General features: G+C 48.0%; 3 protein-coding genes across 5 annotated transcripts in view; 1 reads left to right on the forward strand and 2 right to left on the reverse strand.

Annotated features, from left to right (window-relative positions):
* Positions 1-4,015: 4,015 nt before the first annotated feature.
* Positions 4,016-5,414, reverse strand: LOC113027920 (leukocyte cell-derived chemotaxin-2-like). The gene is made up of 4 exons (XM_026177754.1): positions 5,330-5,414; positions 4,646-4,757; positions 4,410-4,561; positions 4,016-4,322 (listed from the first exon to the last, which is right to left on the reverse strand). The coding sequence occupies exons 1-4, from the start codon at positions 5,352-5,354 to the stop codon at positions 4,156-4,158; spliced, it is 456 nt and encodes a 151-aa protein (XP_026033539.1). The 5' UTR covers positions 5,355-5,414; the 3' UTR covers positions 4,016-4,155.
* Positions 5,415-6,292: 878 nt separating this feature from the next.
* Positions 6,293-14,513, reverse strand: bbs1 (Bardet-Biedl syndrome 1). Its single transcript, XM_026177746.1, has 7 exons — positions 14,249-14,513; positions 13,158-13,591; positions 11,648-11,830; positions 8,744-8,875; positions 8,381-8,487; positions 7,541-7,661; positions 6,293-7,448 (listed from the first exon to the last, which is right to left on the reverse strand). Exons 2-7 carry the CDS (start codon positions 13,533-13,535, stop codon positions 6,618-6,620), a joined length of 1,752 nt encoding a protein of 583 aa, XP_026033531.1. The 5' UTR covers positions 13,536-13,591; positions 14,249-14,513; the 3' UTR covers positions 6,293-6,617.
* Positions 14,514-14,840: 327 nt separating this feature from the next.
* LOC113027921 (kinesin-like protein KIF20B) overlaps positions 14,841-23,600 on the forward strand; it is a 16,644-nt gene continuing 7,884 nt past the window's right edge. For all 3 annotated transcript variants that reach the window (XM_026177755.1, XM_026177757.1, XM_026177756.1), the window contains exons 1-14: positions 14,841-14,975; positions 15,514-15,620; positions 18,490-18,579; positions 19,084-19,203; positions 19,309-19,447; positions 19,526-19,710; positions 19,791-19,833; positions 20,365-20,510; positions 21,466-21,538; positions 22,058-22,169; positions 22,246-22,317; positions 22,397-22,543; positions 22,934-23,096; positions 23,181-23,477. In XM_026177755.1, the coding sequence (XP_026033540.1) occupies positions 15,519-15,620; positions 18,490-18,579; positions 19,084-19,203; positions 19,309-19,447; positions 19,526-19,710; positions 19,791-19,833; positions 20,365-20,510; positions 21,466-21,538; positions 22,058-22,169; positions 22,246-22,317; positions 22,397-22,543; positions 22,934-23,096; positions 23,181-23,477 (1,689 nt within the window). In that variant the 5' untranslated portion in view covers positions 14,841-14,975; positions 15,514-15,518. The remainder of the gene's footprint in view (positions 14,976-15,513; positions 15,621-18,489; positions 18,580-19,083; positions 19,204-19,308; positions 19,448-19,525; positions 19,711-19,790; positions 19,834-20,364; positions 20,511-21,465; positions 21,539-22,057; positions 22,170-22,245; positions 22,318-22,396; positions 22,544-22,933; positions 23,097-23,180; positions 23,478-23,600) is intronic.

Genomic DNA, 23,600 nt, shown 5'->3' on the forward strand with positions numbered 1-23,600 from the left:
GTTTGCATCGCAGAGTACCGTGACTGGGTCCTCCTTTCCCCACATCCCCGCGGTCTAACATGCCAAACCGTGACAGGTTCTTAATGTGCAGTTTTTATTGTCAATGACGACAGCAGCCACATGGACTTGTACTGAATGCAGACAATGGCCGCCCTGCGCTGCACATGCAGGTCCTTTGCATCAACCATTTCAGAAATACATCATCTTGTTAAAATACTGACTTGTTACCACTGCATTACAATTATACCAATATGTTTCAACAACTTATGTGCATATTTAACAATTCCTTACCAACAATTTAACTTCTTCACAATGATCCCGTTCCACATCCACACATCAACGTAAACAGGAAGTCCCAAGATGCGTTTCTTGCTAGGTTTTAAGTGTGGTCAAAAAAGGCACTGAAAAATCATGAAGAGGGAGGGCTCACCAACATTTGGTCCATTTATACTGAATGGATACGTAAATATTATAAATCTTCCTTCTGGCTCTATTATAGTGTTGCTAATGGTGACGTTTCTGTTGCTCAGTATGCTACACCTCTTTGTTTTGAACTGTAGCTGCTTGAGTACATGTGAGGGAAATGAGTGTGTGTTGTAGATGTGAGTGTGTGGTTTGGACATTTGAATCATCTAAATAGAAAAAAGTAGTTAAACCTTTACTCAAAAAGCATCTCTAGACCCAGCAGTCTTAGCTAATTATAGGCCAATCTCCAACCTTCCTTTCATATCAAACATCCTTGAAAGAGTAGTTGTCAAACAGCTAACAGATCATCTGCAGAGGTTTATTTGAAGAGTTTCAGTCAGGTTTCAGAGCTCAGCACAGAAACAGCTTTAGTGAAGGTTACAAATGATCTTATGGCCTCTGACAGTGGACTCATCTCTGTGCTTGTCCTGCTAGACCTCAGTGCAGCGTTCGATACTGTCGACCATAATATCCTATTAGAGCGATTAGAACATGCTGTAGGTATTACAGGTACTGTGCTGCAGTGGTTTGTATCATATCTATCTAATAGACTCCAGTTTGTGCATGTAAATGGAGAGTCCTCTTCACACACTGAGGTTAATTATGGAGTTCCACAGGGTTCAGTGCTAGGACCAATTCTGTTTACATTATACATGCTTCCCTTAGGCAGCATCATTAGAAGACATAGCATACATTTTCACTGCTAATCAGCTATGTACCACCACCTAAGCAGATTCTTCCTCTGGATGGCATTACCTTGGCCTCCAGTAACTCTGTGAGGAACCTTGGAGTCATGTTTGACCAGGACATGTCCTTCAACGCACATATTAAACAAATATGTAAGACTGCTTTCTTCCATTTGTACAACATCTCTAAAGTTAGAAATATCCTGTCTCAGAGTGACGCTGAAAAACTAGTTCATGCATTTATTACTTCCAGGCTGGACGACTGTAATTCATTATTATCAGGAAGTCCTAAAAACTCACTGAAAAGCCTTCAGCTGATCCAAAATGCTGCAGCAAGAGTCCTGACAGGGACTAGAAAGAGAGAGCAGATTTCTCCTGTTTTGGCTTCCTGTTTAATCCAGGATTCAAAATCCTGCTCCTCACATACAAGGTCTTAAATAATCAGGCCCCATCTTATCTTAATGACCTTGTAGTACCATATCACCCTATTAGAGCACTTGGCTCTCGCTCTGCAGGCCTACTTGTTGTTCCTAGAGTATTTAAAAGTAGAATGGGAGGCAGAGCCTTCAGTTTTCAGGCCCCTCTTCTGTGGAACCAGCTTCCAGTTTGGATTCAGGAGACAGACACTATCTCTACTTTCAAGATTAGGCTTCAAACTTTCCTTTTTGCTAAAGCATATAGTTAGGGCTGGACCAGGTGACCCTGAATCCTCCCTTAGTTATGCTGTGATAGACGTAGGCTGCCGGGGATTCCCATGATGCATTGAGTTTTTCCTTTCCAGTCACCTTTCTCACTCACTATGTGTTAACAGACCTCTCTGCATTGAATCATATCTGTTATTAACCTCTGTCTCTCTTCCACAGCATGTCTTTATCCTGTCTTCCTTCTCTCACCCCAACCAATCACAGCTGATGGCCCCGCCCCTCCCTGAGCCTGGTTCTGCCGGAGGTTTCTTCCTGTTAAAAGGGAGTTTTTCCTTCCCACTGTCGCCAAAGTGCTGCTCATAGGGGGTCATATGATTGTTGGGTTTTTCTCTGTATCTATTATTGTAGGGTCTACTGTACAATACAAAGCGCCTTGAGGGAACTATTGTTGTGATTTGGCGCTGTGTAAATAAAATTGAACTGAATTAAACTGAAAATTAAATAAAAGTAAACTGAACCTGTAAGTTCAGGTGAGTGAGTTTTAGCACTTACTGCAGCCACTGTGATGGCTTTCGCTGGTTTATGTTGTTTTTTTACATTTAAATAAAGGTGTTGAGATCTTTTCTTGGCTCTCACTTTTCTCCTCTCCTCCCTCCCCTTATCTTCCCTGCTTAGCCTCTTGTGTCCTTGTCTTGTCTCGTGTGTATTACTTTTCCCTGGAACAGTCTCTCACAGTCTGTTCTCTAAAACCTAAAGAAAATTATGGATTTGATCAACTGGTCTCTGAATGCTATTGACACCCTTTTCTCAACGAGAAGTCTGGGCTCAGGAGACCCCGAGTGCCCTGGAGGGACTGTCCCTGCCGGATACACAATGGACGGGTGGCAGACATGGAGGATTGTGTGCCTGGCGGGACTGTCAATCGAGGACGCTGAAGATATCTACCTATTCGGAACCATGATAACAGGGTTCATGCTGATCGGAGCTGGCTTGGCCCTGGCTTATCGGAGAATTAAGAGAGCAGAACCGGCTGTTCAACCCCCCCAAGGCTGCCCGCTGGAACTGAAGCGATGGGACGAGGCGCGACCTCTCACAACGAACGCAGCATGGGTAACACCTTGGAGATGCTTACAGCTGCCGTGAAGACTCAAAACAACACCATTGAGCGTATGGTGGGATACATCAGAGAGAGAGGCCTGCTCAAAATGAGACCCTTGTGCAAAAGTTGGATCACATCGCAGAACGGCTCACTGCAGTTGTGAGGTCTCAAAATCACAAGAATGACAACACCACGGACCAGAAGTTTGATACCATCATGGGGAGGCTCGCGGCTCTCCAACGGGAGATTGAGAGACCAGCGTCAGAGTGTTAAAGAACAGCTTTGAAATTCTCATGAGCTGCTCGCATAAAAGAAAAATCAACAATATCAACATGCGGACAACACGGCGCCAGCTGCACGGGCCCAAAGCTGGAGACGAACAAAAACTCCCTGATAACAACTGTGTGATGACCATTCTTCCCATCCCATGCCAGGCCACCTGGATTGGCTAGCAGACTGTTTACTTAGCCTGATAGGGCGAAGGACACTGTCTCAGGTGAACTATGGACACGCACACACTTACACTGATAAGCACTCACACATCCCCCCTCCCCTTCCAATGCCTTCGATGCTTGTTGCCTCCTGGGAACACGAGGCGAGTCTGGGCTCGCGCTGGAGAGTCGGCACAGTGGCAGGATGGCTGCTGTGTTGCCTGGGATTACTCCTTATCCCCTACCCAACCCTGTTGCTGGTCACGTGCTCTATAATGTTGTGCTGTGGACATTTATGTGCTTTCTGTGCAGAGGAGTTTTTTTGTTTCCTGTTCTCATGCTGTCCTCCTGTAGCCCAGCATGAGTAGAGGTCTCTTTTTTTCCTCTTGTACTTTTCCCATTGTAGTGTACATTTCACTGTTTTTTTCTGTAATGCATCCATTCTCTGACTTGTATCCCCATGTGATGTCTGTGTTGTGTGTGTAAGGTCGGGGGGCGGGTTCATTCCACTGCAGGGCAACATGCATGTGGCGAATAAACTTTGAACTTGAACTTAAGCTGAAGCTAGCAGTTAGAGCCACCTGTGTCAACATCCACCTGCCAGTCAAAGTGGCCACGCCCCTAATAATGACTGACTTATAACTATAGCTGTTACGAAGCAGCATGTATACAACAGACACTAAAGAAATAAACGGTTTTCAAAGTGTTTTATTGTAGCCAATGTAGCCCATCAGAATCCTTTTATATGGATGAGGAGCTAAAGTTTTCCACCAACATTCAGAGAAAAGCCTCTTTGGTAATGAAGGTTGTCGACGGTGTTTGAAGGTGGATCAGAAGTATGGTGTGGGGTCGCGCTTGTCGCACATCTGGACGTGGATGTGTGAGGTGATTCCCGGATAAACGCTCTGCATGGGCAGCATGGTGCCGATCCTCTGCCCCTTCCTCACCGTTCCTGAGGTTCGGTCCGGCCTCACGTAGAACAGCTTGAAACAAAGACCTGCAGGACGCAAACGCAACGCCTCGATCAGTGAATCAGTACCAGGATCAGTAACTCTGTTAGTGCTGGCTGCGCGTGATGACCCACCCTGTCCTGACAGGTTGATGCCCTCGTTGATGGCTGCCTTACTGGGGTCGGTGTAGACGGTCAGTTTCCCGTTAAGAGTCACGTCAAACGGAGCGTAGACAGCGGCGCCGTCGCTGCACTTGATGTCCAGCCCTTGGTGGAGTCTGGTCCCCCTGTAACCAGCAGACATCCAGCTGTGAGCAGCTGTGCCACATCGTCCACACCAGCCTTACAACAAAAACGTGATCTCTGAGTACCGTCCGGCTCCGTACTGTCCCTGTCCCCATCTGTCCGACGTCCTCCGGCTGTTGCTCGGGTTACTGCTGCACAGCTGACCGAACTTAACGCCGTCACACACCCACAAAACAGCTGGACACACACAGATTTAGACTTTTATGGACACAGCCTTGGGTTTTATTACAAACCTTGTCAATAAATTAAGTTACAAAGTGGATTTGGTCTTCTAGAAACAACTTCATGTTTAAAAATGATCTTTGAATTGTTAAACGTGCTGAGAGAATAACAGCGTGACTCGGGTGATCAGCTGATTAGGTGTAAACACTGTGATAACACCTGACTGATCAAAGGTAAACAACATCACCTGGTTAACAACATCGGTTCATCTGTTCATATATTCTTTCTTTAAAAGGTAAACATTTTGTTCTGTTTTTAAATAAGTGTATTTAAAAACATGCAAATCAAGCTTTTACCCCAAAATTTACATTGTTACACTGCAGGGACTGAATCTGTCCCTGTGTGGTTGGTGAGCCCATGTATGGAGGTCCCCATAATGTCACAAAGGTCAGTTTACATTTAAATTTCGTCCTTCTGTGTCATCCACAGTGAACTTTCACATGCTACATGCTGTTCTCAGAAATAATACGAGTTCAAAGAATGGCAGCTTTAAGCTGTGACGGTTTAATCTTTGAAAGTTTCCTCACCCAGTAAAACGAGGAGGCGTCTCATCTTCAGCTGCGACCCTCAGGCTGAGCGCCTGCTCGTCGTCTCGCAGACTTTAAAGGCTGAAAACAAACAAACACTTTCAGGAGTTTTCGTTATTTCGCCACAGCAGAGAAAAGGGCAATGATGAAACTCAGTGTTTGTATTTGTGTTGCATCAGTCGCTGTGCAGACCAATGATCCAGCTCTCTGCAGTCAGCAGCTCCGGCTCAGATCACTGTTATACTATAATAATATTGTAATATTCAGCCTGCCTGACGGCCTGCTTGTGCCTCATGGATCATACAGATTCAGGATTTCATCGTGACATTAAGCTGACGCTCCTCACAGTGTGAAAACTAACATAAAATGACGATCATGTAATACAAGATCTATACATGAATGATACAATGACGTGACGAATTATAATGTTTACGTGCTGTCAGTGAGTCTGTGACTGTTTTCACTGGTTTTCTCACTTTTGTCTTCAGCCGTTGTTCCTAGAAAACATTCTGATTGCTTACACTGATGTGTTTTCCAAGTTCATCAGCTGAATGTGACAAACTGAGCAGGACCACGAAACGTGAAACCCTGGAAACGTGTGACCTTTGACCCCTGAGACAGCAGCTGTCCACACAGAGTGAAAATGAGTTAAAATCATCCGAGTGTCAGTTCTGATGGGTCCGAAGGCTCGGCCGCAGTGACCATCGCGCATGCGGGGTCCTCGAGCCCACAGGTCAGCGGTTAGTGACAGAGTGTTTGAGTTGGCCTCTGTCGTTCCCTGACGTGACCTCGTCTCCACAGCACAGACTGAGTGAACGAACTCAGAGGTCAGGACTACACCAGAGTCTGTGCTGAAGCGCCCTGATGTTCTCTGAGCTTCAGCTGTTTCTGTTACAGTGAAGAAAACTCATCTGGAGTCTAAACCAACACAAACGTTAAATCTCTGAAGGAAAACACACCTCACACTCTGACACTTGATTTTATTCTCCATTAAAACTGTTTCTATACAAACTTTACAAACGTGACAATCACAACACATGAAAACACACACACACACACACGCACACACGATGTCCTGGTCACACGGGGCAGAGACGGGCTGACGAGTTTCGTGGTCACGTGACAAAGGTTGGCGTTTCTGAATCTCATAAATTTGCGTCATTAGCGTAAACGTGTGAAAGTCTTTCTGGACAAAACGATGAAAACAAACGAAGAATGAAAAACTGGGAAACGTAGCGACGACCTCACATCTGCACGTCCAGCCTGGATGACGAGTGCTGTCGTGCGGTCAGTTGAGCGTCAGCCCCTCGCTCACGGGCATGTTGATGTGGGCGGTGAGCAGCGGCGAGCTCCTCCCCTCGTGCAGGACGAACACCTTGATGACGTCAGAGATGCCCTTGTCGCTGGTGCACTCGACGAAGGTCTCCACGGGGTAGATGAGCCCGGGCACGAGCAGTGGGATCCTCATGTAGGGGTTCCTCATCCGGTACAGGCTCTCGTCGTACAGGAAGCTGATGGCGAGGTTCGTGACGGGCCGGCACGCCGCCGTGTTCTGGACATTCAGGGTCAGTTTGAAGGACGGGCCCAGACCCTGCACCACGGCGTTCATCTTCAGCGGCTCAGCGAGGCTGGCGGACATCGGCGTCAGGCTGGACTCCAGCGCTTTGACGTAGGCTTTGGCGGCGGCCAGCCGCAGGCGGCTCAGGTCCATCTGGAAAGCGCGGTGCATGGCCAGGCCGCTCTCCCGCTCTCTCAGCGTCTGGTCCACGTACAGCTTCGTCTTCTTGGGCACGTTGAGGCGAATGCTTTGGGCCAGTGGCGGGCCGGGGGCGCTGTCTCTGTCATCGAACGACGCTGTCCTCTTCAGGATCTTCACCATCAGACCGCCACCCTTGGTGGTCATGATGAGGGTCCCGTCCTCGCGGCCGTAGCGGCCGAAGCAGATGCTGGTGACCACGTCGGGGGTCTTGATGGTGCTCAGCAGGTTCTTGTCCCGGTACAGCTGCACCTCACAGTTGGCCAAACCCACCAGAACCGCCTGGAAGCCCCTGGTAGGGAGGTCCATGGAGGCCATGGTGACGATGGGCGCGGCGAGCACGGTCTTCCAAAGCTTCTTCCCCTGAACATCAAACACAAACATGGTTTATCGCGACTGCACCCCCTCCCAAGTTCTGAGATTCACAAACATGTGGCTGCAGGGGCGGGGCTTACCTTCTGTGTGAAGCCCTGCAGGGTCTCGTCAGTGCAGCCGACCACCACGTTCTTCCCGACTCTCACCAGGCCGACGGCGTGAGACGACAGCTCGATGCAGTACTTGGGTTTGTCCGACTCCCTGAAGGACGCACAAACGAGGAAACATGTGTCAGGGTCAGGGAGCTTATTGTCCACACACCGACAGAGTGGCGAGCAGTCCAACATCAACACAGCAGCGTGACCACAAAGTCGTTATTACTGGACCGTAAGATGTTAAAGAATATTCTCGAGTATCTGCTGCAGCTTCATCACCGCTGAAGGAAAAAGAAAACACTGAGCTACGCTCGTCTGGCCCTGAAACTCGGAGCTCTGTAGGTGTGTCTCTGCTCACTGATGATGTCGCAGTGGAATCAAGTTTAAACTGCACTTTGGAACATGAAAATGGAAGATAAGTGTTCCTGCGTTCCTTCTGCAGTCGTTTTTCAGAGGACGAGAGCGAGGGATAGAGCTTCCTGCCCTGCACAGGGACATGACGTCGGCCCTGTCACACCGGCCTCTGCTCCACGAACGTTTCACAGACAGCTGTGCTTCATTCTGCTCTATTGACCAGCGTGGGTCAGATGTTCGGACAGGTTGGTCAGGACTTTCACGCAGCAGACCGGGTTCCTGTCCCGAGGGGTTCCTGTACTTCTTTTTAGACTCATATTTACGTTCTGTTTGTTCGGGTTCATGAAATGATCGGGCCTTTTGCTAAAAGGTTAACGATGTGCTTCCACTTCTATCTGGAGATGTTAGCATCAGCCCACTCCTCCCATTTTACAGCCTTTATTGTGAAAGGAATCTACAGGTGTGCCTCACCTGCGCAGGATGTAGATGTTGCCGTTGCGACACACCGCCGTGATGCGAAACTCCACATCGAATTGACCCGTCACATCCATGATGGTGGGGACGGCGGGCAGCGTCATCTTCAACACAAGGGTTCAGTTAAAAAGTGACCTTTGTTTTCTTTATGTTTGCTCTCAGGTAAACAGGGAGACGACCGGTGTTCGGGACGGGGGTTATTTTGCAGGACGTCTCAGAAATGTGTCTAAATCTTTCAGTGAGTGCATCTGATAGCGGCCCACTGCTGATCCCTGTGGCGCTCCACAGGCTGGCCTCAGCTGCTTAGAAGTAAATAAACAGATGCAGTCGGTCCCACAGTGGGCCGTGGAGCGACTTTACCTTGGAGAGGATGATGAAAGCTTCGGGGTCGAGAACGAAGACCTCGCCGCTCTCCGTCCCGATCACCAGGCAGCTCACGCCGTCCTCATCTGCCATGTTCTTCTTCAGAGTCCCGATGCAGGTGATGACCGTCTGAAAGAATGAGCCAATGAGAACATGAGCTGGGGACAGAAACTGAGAAACTGCTGTCTGTATATTTAGACCTTTGATGAGGCGCTGCTCCCTCCTTATGTTCATTTGTCTTTATGCTCCTGAGAACTTACAGACCAGATGATGAGCCATCTGTCAGAACTGCTTTATGTCTGCAACAGAGGCTGCATATGGAGTCCCACAGGGATAGCTTGTAGGTCCTCTTTGGTTTGACTTTTCTACGAAAAGGTGAATTAACCTGTCAGATGGTTGAAAACTAACCAAACTAACCTAAACTAGTCTAACTAAACTGTGAAATCTGATATTGTCACGAACTTTGAAACCTGACCTTCCACGAAACAGACTTACACTTTACGAAATGTAAAACATCACCTGCTGTAAAACCTGAGCATTTTGAAAAACGTATGTGATACATTAGATAACTACGAAGCACCAGCCCTCGGTCCACAGGCCCGGCCGATAGATCAGCAACTATTGGCCAATAAAGTTAAATAAAACAATGTGGAAATTTACAGCTTGTGTACGTTGCGTGAGGAGGGTGTTAAAGTGTCTTGTGCTGTAGTGAGCAGCGTTCTGCTGTACGGATCACTCTCTGGAGAGCTTTTTGGTCCTTCACACAGCTGCTCCCAAACCACGATGTCATGTTCTGTGTGAGGATGCTCTCCACAGCGCCTGTATAGAAGATCCTGAGGATCTTTGGAGAGACCCTGAACTTCCTCAGTTGTCGTAGGTGATACAGGCGCTGCCTAGCCTTTTTGGTCTGGACCTGAATGTGGTCAGCCCATGTCAGGTCTGAGGAGATGTGGACACCAAGATACTTGAAGGACTGCACCCTCTCCACTGGAGCTCCATTGATGATGATGGGCTTGTAGTCTCTGTGCTGACCCCTTCTGAAGTCCACCACCAGCTCCTTGATCTTGCTGACGTTCAGCTGGAGGTGGTTGTCCTGGCACCACGATGCCAGATTCTTCACTTCATCCATGTAGGCCGCCTCATCGTTGTTGGAGATGGCACCCAACGCCACTGTGTCGTCAGCAAACTTCACAATGGTGTTGGAGCCATGGGTGGCCACACAGTCTGAAGTGTAGAGGGAGTAGAGCAGTGGCGAGAGGACACATCCCTGAGATGCTCCTGTGTTGATGGTGATGCTGTTGGAGAAGCACCTGCCCACCCTCACCACCTGAGTTCTGCCAGTGAGGAAGTCCAACACCCATGCACACAGACGGCTGTTAAGTCCCAGATCCCTCAGCTTTGTGAACAGTCTGCAGGGCACTTTTGTCAGTGGCGAGACCCGCGTTGTAGGTGGCGGTCTTGGTGTTCACTGCAGCGCGGATCGATCTGTCCACCCACGGTTTCTGGTTCAGGAATGTCACGACTGTCGCAGTGGGGATGATCTCATCCACTAGCATGTTTACGAAGCTTACTGCTACATCCGTAAACTCGACTGCGCATGCTCTGAACATGTCCCAGTCGACGTCGTTGAGCGCGTCCTGTAGCGTAGCTTCTGATTGGGGAGACCAGCATTTCACCTCCCTCGTAGCTACTTCATCCCTCCGAATGTGTTGCTTATACTCTGGGATGATGAGGAAGATGGCGTTGTGGTCAGACTTCCTAAAGGCCGGGTGTGAAACAGCCTTGTAGCCCTGCTTGTATGGCGTGTAGCAATGGTCCAGTATCCTATCCCCTCGTCGGACACGTGATATGTTGGTGAAAGGTCGGCATGACTTGTCTGAGGTTCGCTTCATTAGGTCTCCTACTACAATGAGGGCTGAGCCCAGATCCCTGTTTTGAAAGGCACTCAGCACATCATGTAGTTCGGATAGAGCCATACCTGTGTCCACTTGGGGTTGGATGTAGACCACTGCAGCGATTACCGAGGTGAACTCACGGGGAAGGTAGAAATGGCGGCACTTAATGCTCAGAAATTAGGAATCAGGAATTCCAGATGTGGCGAGCAGCCGCTGGAGAGAGTAGAAATGCTCCTGGGGTCACACAACTTTCTGTTTACCATGAAACACACTCCTCCACCTTTGTTTTGTTCGACTCTGCCGTTCTGTCTGCGCGGAGCACGAAGAATGAATCCGATGGAGTTACGGCCTGGTCCGGCACGGTGGGGGTCAGCCATGTCTCCGTGAAGCACAGCATGTTGCAGTCCCTCATGTCACGTTGGAAGGTGACTCTTGCCCTCAGATCATCTAGTTTGTTCTCCAACGACTGTACATTAGCCAGCAAGATGCTGGGCAGTGGTGCGCGGTGCGCCTGCTGTCTCAGTCTGTTCCGAACGCCAGCGCATTTCTCCGGCGTTTCTTTGTTCGGCACCTGGGGTGAGCGTCCTGTCCATTGTTGTTGGCCGCACCGCGTAGTATCTCGGTCGGCCATGATGGGTCTGGTTTAAAAGTGTCCAAGATCACCGATGTTGAGAAGGGAGCTACTGTCCAACTATAAAACTAGAAGTTCCTGGAATGTATAACAAGGTAATGAACAAGTAAACAGCTAAAAAGGTGCACAGTCTGTGCGGAGCGGTCAGAAGGCGTCTGGACGTGGCTGCGCCATCTTGTAAATCATTCTTTGATTTACATGATGACAGAGTGTTTTGGACTGTTGGTGATGAGGTACAGATTTATACAGTGAACCATCAACACAAACAGGAGCTGACATGTGAAACAGGTAGAAGAAGAAAACCACATGAATCATAAAGACAGATTTAAAAGGACTGCGGTGATGTCATTGTGGACGATGCGACCTGGGAGTTACCTGGCGCTTGATCGGCTGGTGTTTGAGCAGTTCAACAAACTCGTCCATCTCGTGGGGCTCCAGAGACAGGAAGCTGAGCGAGCGGACCGACAGCGGCACATCGGCCTTCTTCCTGATGCTCTCCAACATCTCCTTCAGGGTCAGAGGGTTGATCTGCCCCTCCTTCACCTGCTGCCACACATCCTGACCAATCAAAGCGCAGCAGCACGTCACAGATACATTCAGGTGTGTTTACAGTGAAAAGGACACGCTCACTGCTTTTAAATGACATTAGGTTCAGTGTGGTGATTTCCGACTAACATCCACTGAACAGTAGCTGATATGGCTCCTCAACATAAGACAGCACATCATCAGGGCACAGTAACATCCTGTTCAGACTGATCTAAACGCTCTACCACTCCGGAGCCTGCATGACATCAGAAAAGAGGAGGATCCTCCAACTGTAATAATAATAATAAATTGTATTTATAAAGTGCCTTTCAAGACACCCAAGGACACTTTGCAATAAGATAAAACATAATGGAACAATGACACAATGAAGAACAATAAAAACAAAAGCACAAGATAAAATGAACAAACAGTGGGTTCACAGTGAATATGCAGATTTGAACAGATGGACTTTGAGCTGGGATTTAAACTGGGGGAGAGAACCAGTGTTTCTTATTTCTGGGGGTAGAGAGCTCCACAGCCTGGGAGCAGAGCAGCTGAAAGCTCTGCTTCCCATGGTGCTGAGGCAGAAGGAAGCTGGATAGAAGGAGAAGATCGAAGTGAGCGGGTAGAAGAGATAGTGCTTAACAAGTCACAAAGGTAAGGAGGAGCGAGGTTATGAAGGGCCTTGAAGGTGAGCAGAAGAAGTTTGAATATTATCTGGATTTTCACTGTGAGCCAGTGGAGTTCCTGAAGAACAGGTGATGTGCTGGTAGGAGGGGCTCTGGTGATAATGCGAGCAGCAGAGTTCTGAACCAGTTGCAGCTTATGGAGGGATTTTTGGGGAAGACCATGCAAAAGAGAATTGCAGTAGTCATATGGGAGGTAACGAGACTGTGGACAAGAATGGACGTAGACTGGGTGGAAAGTGAAGGACGTAATCTCTTAATGCTGCGTAGATGGAAGTAGGCGGAACGGGTGAGATTATTGATGTGAGATTTATAGGAAAGTGAACTGTCTAGGATGACACCAAGGCTCCTAACCTGAGGAGAAGGGAAAACTGAGGAGTCATCGATGGTGAGTGAGAAATGGTTTGCCTTCAAAAGGTTGGATTTGGTGCCAATAAGGAGGATCTCAGTTTTATCCTCCTTGAGCTTTAGAAAATTAGAGCTAACCCAGGATTTTAACTCGGATAGAATGGTCTGTGGTCATCTTCACATCTGCTACAGCCAAACAGAGGATGAAGTGCCTGGAGATAAACATAACTGGACCCCTGGTTCATTTAAGGACTGTTTGTCCTTAAATGAACCAGGGTCCCCATGATGTAGGTAATATAAGCACACACACTCGCACACAGACAGACCTGCTCCAGTGTGTTGATCTCCAGGCCAGGCAAGGTGAACTTGAAATATGGCCGCAGGTTCTTGTAGACGTAGATGCAGGGTCCGGAGGCCACAGCGACAGCGGGGATGCGGGGCTCGTGCAGGTCCATGAAGAAGGCGACGAGGCCAGCGGGCAGGTCAAGCAGGGTGCTCTCGCTCATCAGCGCCGTGCCGCGGTACACCTTCAGCTTCATCCCCGACGACCCGGAGCCCAGATCCCCGACCACCAGCCGGTTCTCCCCGTCCCCGCTCAGGTCTGCCAGGTCCACGCAGGACGAGAAGGTGTAGATGCCAGCCACCGGGTCGTAGTGAGCGTCCAGCCACTTCCCTCCATCACCACTCGACTCAGCGGAGGACATCACAGCAGAAGGGGCAGGCGAAGCTTTATTCACACAGGGTCGTCACAGGAAGAGGCCTGAGCACAGACCGTAAAAACATGGAAACAGCTTTCTGGTCGGAAACCGCTGTATTCTATCTGAAAGCTACCAGGTGACGGCAGTTGTAGCTGAGTGGCTCGTTTTGGTCACGCTGAATAAAAATGAAATGTGTTAGCACGGCCTCCTTCACTACATCCATGAACCTCCTCTGAGGTCTTCTTCGTCTCCTCCTGCCTGCAGCTCCATCTTCATCCACCTTTGGCCCATATAGCCACTCTCTATCAATACCTGAACCTCTGCTCCTTCCACCTGTCTCCCTTTCATTCAAACACCTTTCATACCTCCACCCTCCAGGCTCTTCTCCACTCGCTCCTTTCTCTCCCCACAGATCTGCTTTTTACTTCACTCCTGGTTTAATAACAGTTTGTGATGTGAGAGGGCGCTGTTACCTACACACACGTGCTGCTCTCTCGAGACGCAACGATATTTAATCGTTGTATGTTAGTCTCTATCAGTATCCTCTGCCTCCTGTCATGTGTATTATTAATTGACCCCTCTCAGCTCGCGTACCGTGTTTGATGGATCTGATTTCCAGAACTCTCTCACCTGTTAGAGGTGAATCGCCACACTATGGACCCAAAGAGTTAATCAATAGCGGCACTAAAAATAATTCCCCTCCTCCCGGTTTGTCTCACCGTTGTCAAGGCAACCGTGTCGCTTCGTCTTCGTCCTCCGCCCGTTTGCTTCTTTTCGCGGCGTTTCTTCGGTGGAGCCGCTGCAGCTTCGCCTCACGGAGTCACTTTGGTCCCGATAAAGAGGAGTAAGTCCAACTGGATCCGCTGCAGTCAGCATCTAATCCCCAAATCCCCTTCAATCCTCCTGCCCGTTACCGACGCCACACGATGACGTCAATTTCATGCGGCGGTGTTTTGTTTTTTTTTTTTTTACCGAACAAGAATTCATACATAGAAGAAAATTCAGTCGAATAGAAGAGAAAATTAAATAAAGTTTATGTTACATTTTTTCTTAAAGGGCTGACAGCTATTCTTAATTTCAAATATGACGGTTGATTTCTTTAACCACACTTGTTCATTTGTTACTGGCTTCGATAACTTATTTCTATATTTCTGAAATATAGAAAACTCCAAACTCGACAATCACTAAACAAAACCAGCAACAACAAAAAGCAGCGTCGTGTGACTTTATTTGTTAAAAAGAAACACTATATTGATCTCGCGAGATTCTATATGAAGGCAACAACGATTCTGTGACGTTGCTTCGTATACGTTCTGTGATTGGTCGTACTGTTCTAGTTTAAAAAGTAAACCGCGGAGAGGACAGCGCAGCAAGGCCGATAGGCAGTGATTGTTTCTCATGTTTGCGGTAGTAAATAGAGTGTGTGTGAAATAAAATATACGACACGTGAGTTCGAGTTTCATACAATATCGCTTTAATTCGTAATCCTGTCATTTAAAACGAAATTCCGTTTTGCTGAAGTCGTAAAAACGCGTAGATGAGATGGCTAATGCTAACAACAAAGCTAGCGGAGTGTAAAAACGGTCTTTGTTTACCTTCTGTTTGCTGTTGTTTCTTTGTGTTTGTTTGCTGTGATTGGTCAAAGATGTGATTTACTCTGAGCTGTGTTTGTGTGACTGTGGTGGCCAGTTTTAGTCAGGCTGTTTACACTCCAGTAGCTTGTATTGGGGCAGTGCTGGAGTCAGGCCGAACTCCATTATCATTTCTGGGAAATTAAAACTCTCGTTTGAATCTCAGTCGCACAGAAGCCGGCTGATCATGGGAGAAATGTTTAAAGGCAGCACCTCATTTAGCTGGTAAAATCGGCGCAGATTAAAGCTCTATTAGGCGCTTAGCGGGCGTCTAGGCTGCCTGTGAGCTGTAGGTGAAACTCCCCGCGGGGAGACTGATAAAACGGTGGTTGATTGGACTGATGTGTTTGCAGAGAGAATGGATTCCAGTTTAGCTGGAAGGCCGGAGAGAGTGGGACCAGTGGAGGTGGGGGACATAAAGAAGGACCTGCTGGCTGAGTTTTCTGCCATGCCAACACAGGTAGGTCCACCACGGTCTGCCCTGACCTCGGACACAGTGTTGCCAACTCGTCAGTAAGGAAAATCGCTATTGGCTGTCCTAAAAGTCGCTAGAAGTCGCTAAATGACGTCATCGCCTAATCTGCATAATTGGTCATGCTAATGTAATTGTAACCTATGTTGTTGGAGAGAGAAATAACATCGTGGAAGATAGGGCTGCTCGATTATGGCAAAAATGATAATCACGATTATTTTCACTGAAATTGAGATTTCGATTATTTGACGATATTTATTTAACCCTTTAAGACCTACTATAGAACCAAGTCCGCCAGAGCTTATATTATTATTTTTATTTATTTATTTATTTTTTTACATGTTGTAGTGCCATTTGTGGGAGCATTTCAAGTTGCTATACATCAATACAACTGTTATAGCCCATATTTTAATAATATGTCTGCATTAAGTCCATAGTAACTACATTAATTGCAAAAAAGTGCAAAAAACTACAAAAAAATTGAAAATCGTTTTTGTTTTTACATATATTTCTACTTGGGGAAATTTAAGAGGTTTATCCCTCAAAACTTTAAATACAAAAAAGTTGCAAAAAATAGTTTACAACAACAGGAAATTTATTTTGAGTGTCTTCATAGTTTTATTTTGGAGATGCACCAATTTTTATATACTGCAGGAAAAACAAAAAACAATCCTATGATGCAAATTTGCAAAGAAAACAGCATGTGCATCAAAATAGACTATTTCCAGCAGTGCAATTTGAGTTCTAAGCATCCCAGAAACTATTCAGAAAAGTATAGAGTCAAACATGACTTATAAAAACACCAGTATAGGCTTTTAAGGCCTACAAGTAAAAAAACAAACAAACTAATTTTCCATGAAAATGATCGGATTGGCAAAGCGTGTTTCTGGAATATTATGTTTTTGTTTCTGCAAGCGCTTTTTATGCAATTTTTGCAAAGCTTTATGTGGAAGGAAGCTGATGGCCTAAGATGTAAGTACAACTCCTCCGGTTTCATATGCAAAACAAATTATTGCGCTAGCTTACGCTGTTCCGGTTCTACAGGGATTTAAAGGGTTAACAATAACAATGTATTGAATAATGACTTTAAAAAAAATAAAATAAAATAGTGTGCAAATACTGATAACAGTGCAAATGTTTGCAATATAAAAAAATAAATGAAAAATGTAAACATCTGTGTTTAGTGAACTTGCTCTGTGGCGCAGCTATGACACTGTAGCAAAGTTTACACACTGTCTACTTGATCCACGTCAAGTAGAACCCATAATGTTTCCACACCACTGAAGTGTTTTTTACCTCTCTTTTCAACCAGCGGCAGTCACTCTCCTCCCCAAATAACTTCTGCTGAGCTTTCCGAGCTTCCCTCGGGTCCTCTTAATTGTTGTGACACGTGTTGGAAATGCAGAGAGGTGCGCTTGATTTGCCACACGGAGCAGCGCGAGAGTAAAGCACGAGGGAGGGGCTAATAATCGGCTCAGTCATTTTTAATGATCGTTGAAAGCCCAGATCGTAATCGTGATTAAAATTCGATTAATTGAGCAGCCCTAGTGGAAGAGACATAAAGTGAGTAAAAAAAACGTCCTAAATGCATTTAGAGTTTATTTAGAACTACAAATTAAATTTCTTTTAGCAATTATGGTTTTTTTAATGTCACAATTCCAACCCTGCTACTTTCCCCGGGCTTGGGAAACATATGTCAAATGCATCCCTCATGGATGACATAAAGTCATCTTGAGCCACAAACAACATTCGTGTAACAAGGTAGAAGCCGCAATCAGTTTTTGGCAGTGACTTTTATATAACCTTTATTTATGCAGTTAAAAAAATCTCATTAACATTAAAAATGTCTTTTGTAAGAGTAAGTTGGCCAAGAGGACAGCAGAAATGGCAGCAAATATTACAATATTTCTGTAAAAATATTTTAAGTGGGGATAAAGGACCGGATTGGTTATAATGTAAGTACAATAGCAGAGAGTTGTAAAGATACTTGAAAAACAGATATTGTTTTAATTCTCTATATAACCCCTTTGTAAACCCTGTTCACCGAAGTCTATTTACGAACATACGTAAAGATATTACACATAAAAAATACACAGAAACACTGGAAATCAGTTTTTGGCAGACAATCACTTTTTGGCACAACACCGGCAAAAGTGACCCGAAATAGGCACTCTGGTGGAGTTACTTTGTGTGTGTTTATAAGTAGTTTTAAACCTTGTGATCCAGTAAAAGAAGAACACTGCGTTACAGCACCCGCTGCTTGTTGAGAGTAAAAGCGACACGCGCTTTCACGTCTTTTTTTTAGCGACTTTTTTTTTTTAGAAATAAAGTCACTAAGGGGTCTGAAAACTCGCTAAATATAGCGACAAAGTCGCTAAGTTGGCAACACTGCTCGGACAGGCTGTAGTACATCACGGACCCATCCATGGGACTTGCAGAGCAACGTCACACTGTGCTGTTGTTCCTGCACATGTTTAAATCAGAGTCTCGTCCTTTGAACCACATACACAGAGAGATCCACAAACACCACAAACTGTCTTCCACACAATGAAGATCTCTGTGGTCCTTTTATGTTTGATGCCCACTGATGTGTGTAGGGATTATTCAAAGCATCAGTACAGTCACCATTAACAGTGATGTTTTCTTACAGTTTGCTGTGAAATCAGAACCATTTTCTTTGTTTATTGTTTATTGGTTTCCAGGAAATTTTCCATTAAAAGCATCCAGTGTATTCATCCTCCATGCACACACATGCACATCTGTACCTGCTGTTTCCTGTAACATGCCGTCGCTGTCTGATGGTTACCTGTTCTAGAGTTGGATGCAGGTCATGTAACTGATGCTGCTCTCTCTGCAGGACGACGCTCAGGAGCAGTCGGAGAACCTGCAGGTTTACCTGAGGGTTCGACCCTTTACTGCAGCCGAGAGCGGCAGCGGAGAGGCACAGGTGACACACACACACACACACACACACACACACACACACACACACACACACACACACACACACACACACACACACACACACACACACACACCGCAGTGTTTTACAGGGATTCACTATTCCAGCTTTCTCCTACTCTGGGTGTCTACAGCAGAGATCAATGGTACCAGTTCTGTATTCCTCACCGAGGAGCATGCTGGATGTCATTCAGTTAAAAACAGAGGACTGATGTGAGACACAGGTGAAGCTGGCAGGAACCAAACTTCCATTCAGTCCACGCTCAGCAAAGCTTCACTAAACACAAATTTTAAGGAGGATAAGACAGGAACTTCTTCCTCACATAACGTTTACACGCAGAGGGAAACTTTCTTATTCCTGATTCCATCATCTGTTATGGATCAGATCTGTCACACGCACACCGCCACGTCTTTGTGACCTGCTCACAGACCTGGACTGTTCACAGTCTGTAGGCCTGAATGAGCAGCGCAGGTGTGTTTTCCTCTGTAGGACTGTGTGACCATCGAGGGGCCGGACACTGTGGTCCTCAAGCCTCCCAGGAGCTGCCAGTCAAACCGACAGAGCGACAAGTCCCTCCCACAAACGGCCCAGAGGTTCACCTTCACGCAGGTACGTGTCACCTGACCGGAGCTGTGCACACCCGTCCCACTTGCTTCACGCTGTTGTTGCCGTGGTGCCTTCAGGTGTGTCGTTTCTGTCGTGGTTGTATTTCAGGTGTTCGGTCCGGAGGCGAGTCAGAGGAAGGTGTTCGAGGGCTCCGTTCGGGGTTTGGTCCGAGACGTTCTGCAGGGAGGAAACTGTCTGGTTTTCACGTACGGAGTCACCAACGCCGGGAAGACCTTCACCTTCCTCGGTCAGAGCGTCGCCCCCTCCTGTCTGCCATCACCCGCCTCTCTGCCCGACTCTGACTAACTGTCCGTCTGTCGCTCAGGTCCGGACCACGACTCGGGTCTGCTGCCCAGGTCCCTGTCGGTCATCTTCAACAGCATCGAAGGCCGCCTTTACGGCCGCTGCGACCTGAAGCCTCAGCGCTGCCGAGACTTCAGCAGACTGACTCCAGACCAGCAGGCGACCGAGAGCAGCAGCAAGAGGAACCTGCTGAGGATGCTAAAGGAGGTGAGGCGGGCGACGGGGAGCGTCGCAGCATGGTGTGAGCGCGTGCGGTGAGCTGAGCTGTCTCTGCTTCCTCTCCACAGAGCGACAGAAGCGCGACAACTGGAAGGTCGGCGTTCCTCGAAGGTCAGTGACTCTGATTTAATCAGGATGGGACTAAAAGCTGGAGAAACGCCGAGCTTATGATCTTTGAAGGTGGTGTTAGGCGTGATCACTGATCTGTGAAGATAAACTGCAGGAGTTGAGTGTGTGGGTTATTAATGTCACCTCACACTGATTTGCTCTGATGAAACAAACAGCGTCTCAGTCCAGCAACAGATGGACTCATTTGCAGGTCCTGGCTGAGATGTTTGACGCTTTCCTCAAACAGTTTTTCTATGAATAGAATTGACGTCTGATTAACTGTAAGCTTTAAAACAAGGTGCGTGTGTGTGTGCGCGTGTGTGCGTGTGTGCGTGTGTGTGTGTGCGTGTGTGTGCGTGCGTGCGTGTGTGTGTGCGTGTGTGTGCGTGTGTGTGCGTGTGTGTGCGTGCGTGCGTGTGTGTGCGTGTGTGTGCGTGCGTGTGTGTGCGTGTGTGTGTGTGTGTGTGTGCGTGCGTGTGCGTGTGTGTGTGCGTGTGTGTGTGTGTGTGTGTGTGTGCGTGTGTGTGTGTTCAGGCTCGTCTCTGAGCAGTGACAGCAGTGTGAACAGCGTCTCAGAGGCCGACAGCTTCTGTTTGGATGTCGACTCAAACGTCCGTTTCTCCGTCTGGGTTTCCTTCTGTGAGATTTACAACGAGAACATCCACGACCTGCTCGAACAGGTGACACACACACACACCCACTCTGTGAGAGTGGGTGTGTGTGATCCCAGTACACGAACACATTCATGTTTTGTTTGCACATTTTCATCCTGAGCCTCTTTAAGTTAACCATTAAAACATTATTTTAAATTTTAGATTTTACCATTAAAACAGGAAATAACAACAATAACAGTAAATCCATGAAAACCAAACACACACTGCAGACTGGACACGTCCGAAATGTACACACAATAAACCAACAAATGACCCAGGGTACATTAAAGAGGAAAAACATGGATCCTTGCAGACATGCTGCTGTGACCTCACTGGCGGCCTTGATGATCTTGGCTGTGATTGGCTGAACCCGTCACTAACTGTTTTTCCTCAGTTTTATTTTGTACAGCTGAAGCTCTGCCTCACTGAGACTTTAACTTGTAATTACTGAGCGCCTGCAGCACGTGCTCAGTCCTGTTATTGGTTGATAACGGGTCAGCTGATCCTTATAAAGCCAGAGGACAAAAAGAAGTGCAGGCAGAAGAAACCGGAGCCTTCTTCTTTCTTGTTGGGATGTCCCCTTCAGTGAAGGTGTTGACATGGACACCGGGCATCAACGGTGTTCAGCAGTCACGACCTCTGACCTGTAGGTTCTCGTCCCCGAGGGCTGGTTTATTCTGCCGGCACCTCTTTTTGTTCTCTGGTTTTATAAGGATCAGCTGACCCGCTACCAACCAATAACAGGACTGAGCACGTGCTGCAGTCACACACACACAGTCTCACACACACACACACACACACACACACACAGTCACACACACACACGTGTCAGTTTTCTCTGAGCACGGCTGCTTTACTCTTTATTCCCTCGGTTTACAGCTGCTTTTACTGCATGTGTGTCAGCTGTCTGTGGTGTCGGTGCAGCTGCAGGGGGCGCTGTGCCTCCTGTGACCATGTGACTGACTGACTGTGTGATGTTCAGGTTCCCGGCGGCCAGCAGAGGAGGACGGTCCTGCGTCTGTCTCAGGACGTGAAAGGAAACTCGTTCATCAAAGGTAACACTCGCTCTCACAGACGGCCCGAGGGTCGGAGTTCGTTTAGTCCGCAGTCACGTCCCGCCCAGCTATGGCCACGCCCACTGAAATCACTGCAATATGTGAGCCACACACAGGAAGTACTTTAAATCCATGACTGTCGGTGGGCACGACAGATTATTATATTGCAATCAAACCTGTTACACGGATAAGCTGAGTCGCTGATCATTAATATTAATTATTAAACGTGTTTGATGAATCCACTGTTTCTCACACCGGCTGCTCTGTTCCTCCCAAACCATCTCTGTGCTTTTATTTTGAAAGTTCCTGCTAGGAGCTGAAAATAAATAAGTTGATTGGGACACTGTAGGTTACCGTGACGATGATAACCTGCCGTGGTCGACACGAGATATTCACCATCACGAATACTCGTGTGGCCGAGTGCGCTTGTTGTCATGGTGTTTCTAAATCAAAGCAGCCGGCTGCGAGGCGCTGAGGCTCGCCGCGCCGTTTAATGACTGTGTTTGCGATGTCCCTCAGACCTGCGTTGGGTCCAGGTGAGCAGTTCGGAGGAGGCGTACAGAGTGATGAAGATCGGGAAGAGGAACCAGAGTTTCTCCTCCACCCGCCTGAACCAGCTGTCCAGCAGGAGGTCAGCAGCAGACGCCGTCGTCCTGTTTCCACCTGCGGTTGTTTAGCTTCAGTAACGCCCACTCTGTGTTCTGCAGCCACAGCATCTTCTCCATCAGGATCCTGCGCGTGGATGACGTCGGCGTTCCCAGAGTCCTCGGCATCAGCGAGTAAGTCGGGCTCACAGTTCTGCAATGAGTGTGCGGCGGAGGCGGGGCGTGCAGGTGACACTTCTGTATGTGTGTTCAGACTCGCGCTGTGCGACCTGGCCGGGTCGGAGAGGTGCTCGCGGACGCACAACACCGGCGAGAGGCTGAAGGAGGCAGGGAACATCAACAGCTCGCTGCTCACGCTTGGAAAGTGCATCCACGCCATGAGGCTCAACCAGAACGCCAAGTAAGAGTCACGCTGAGGTTTGGTTATTGCACGGAGGGGCGGGACGAGCCCGCTCGTCCTCATCGGAAGAAACGATTTACTGTGATGACGTCATGTTTCTCATCCTGACTAAACTCGTCGTTTTACTCTGATCTAAATCATTTCATTATTGCAGACGAGGAACGTGGCGGCAAAGAGCACGTTTGAGTTTGTAAGAACGGCTCTGATGGAGGGTCGCCATCAGCCCGCCACTGTTATCTCCTCGCCACGCTCCCATCAAAGCAACTTTACTTATTGTTGTTGTTTGTTACATCATCCCGTCAGAACTATGACACCTGTGCCTTCAGGCCTCAGGTACCTGAGTGCGTGCATGTGGGCGTGGCTGAGTGTGTACCTGTGTCCTCGCTGCAGGTTTCAGCACCACATTCCCTTCAGGGAGTCCAAGCTCACACACTTCCTGCAGTTCTTCTTCTGTGGTGCCGGGCGGGTCTCCATGGTGGTCAACATCAACCAGAACTCGTCGTGCTTCGACGAGACGCTCAACGTGCTCAAGTTCTCGGCGCTGGCTCAGAAGGTCAGTGAGCGTGTCAGACTTCCTGTTTTCATCGTGAGACCTGCTTGAAACGTGTGCTTAAGGACTGTTGACACCTGGGCGCAGGTGGTGGTGCTGAACTCGAGGCCGACGGTCCCCGACGGTCCTGGCTCCTCCCAGAGGTCGGCCATGGAGCTGTCGCTGATCATCGACGAGGCAGACTGCCGCAGAAACGTGGCAGGGAGGGGCAGAAAGAGCTCGCTGCTCGCCTGGGAGACGAGCCTGGAGGACGTGCTGGAGGACGAAGATGGCGAAGAGGGTGAGGAAGATGGGGAGGAGGAGAGCATGATGGAGGGAACGGTCCTGGAGGCAAGAGGCGAGAATGAGGAGGAGTGGGACGTGACGATGGAGGAGGACGAGAAGGTAACGCTACTGAACCTGCTGATGTCATCACTGATGTTAGTTTTCAGCCGCTTACATTAAAACGTCAACGACGGCGTGCACGTCCTGATGTTTATAACGCCACCAGGAGTCTTTGCGCTTCAG

The sequence above is a fragment of the Astatotilapia calliptera genome, chromosome 8 (genome assembly GCF_900246225.1).
Source record: "Astatotilapia calliptera chromosome 8, fAstCal1.2, whole genome shotgun sequence".
In the NCBI taxonomy this organism is placed as follows: Eukaryota; Metazoa; Chordata; class Actinopteri; order Cichliformes; family Cichlidae; genus Astatotilapia; species Astatotilapia calliptera.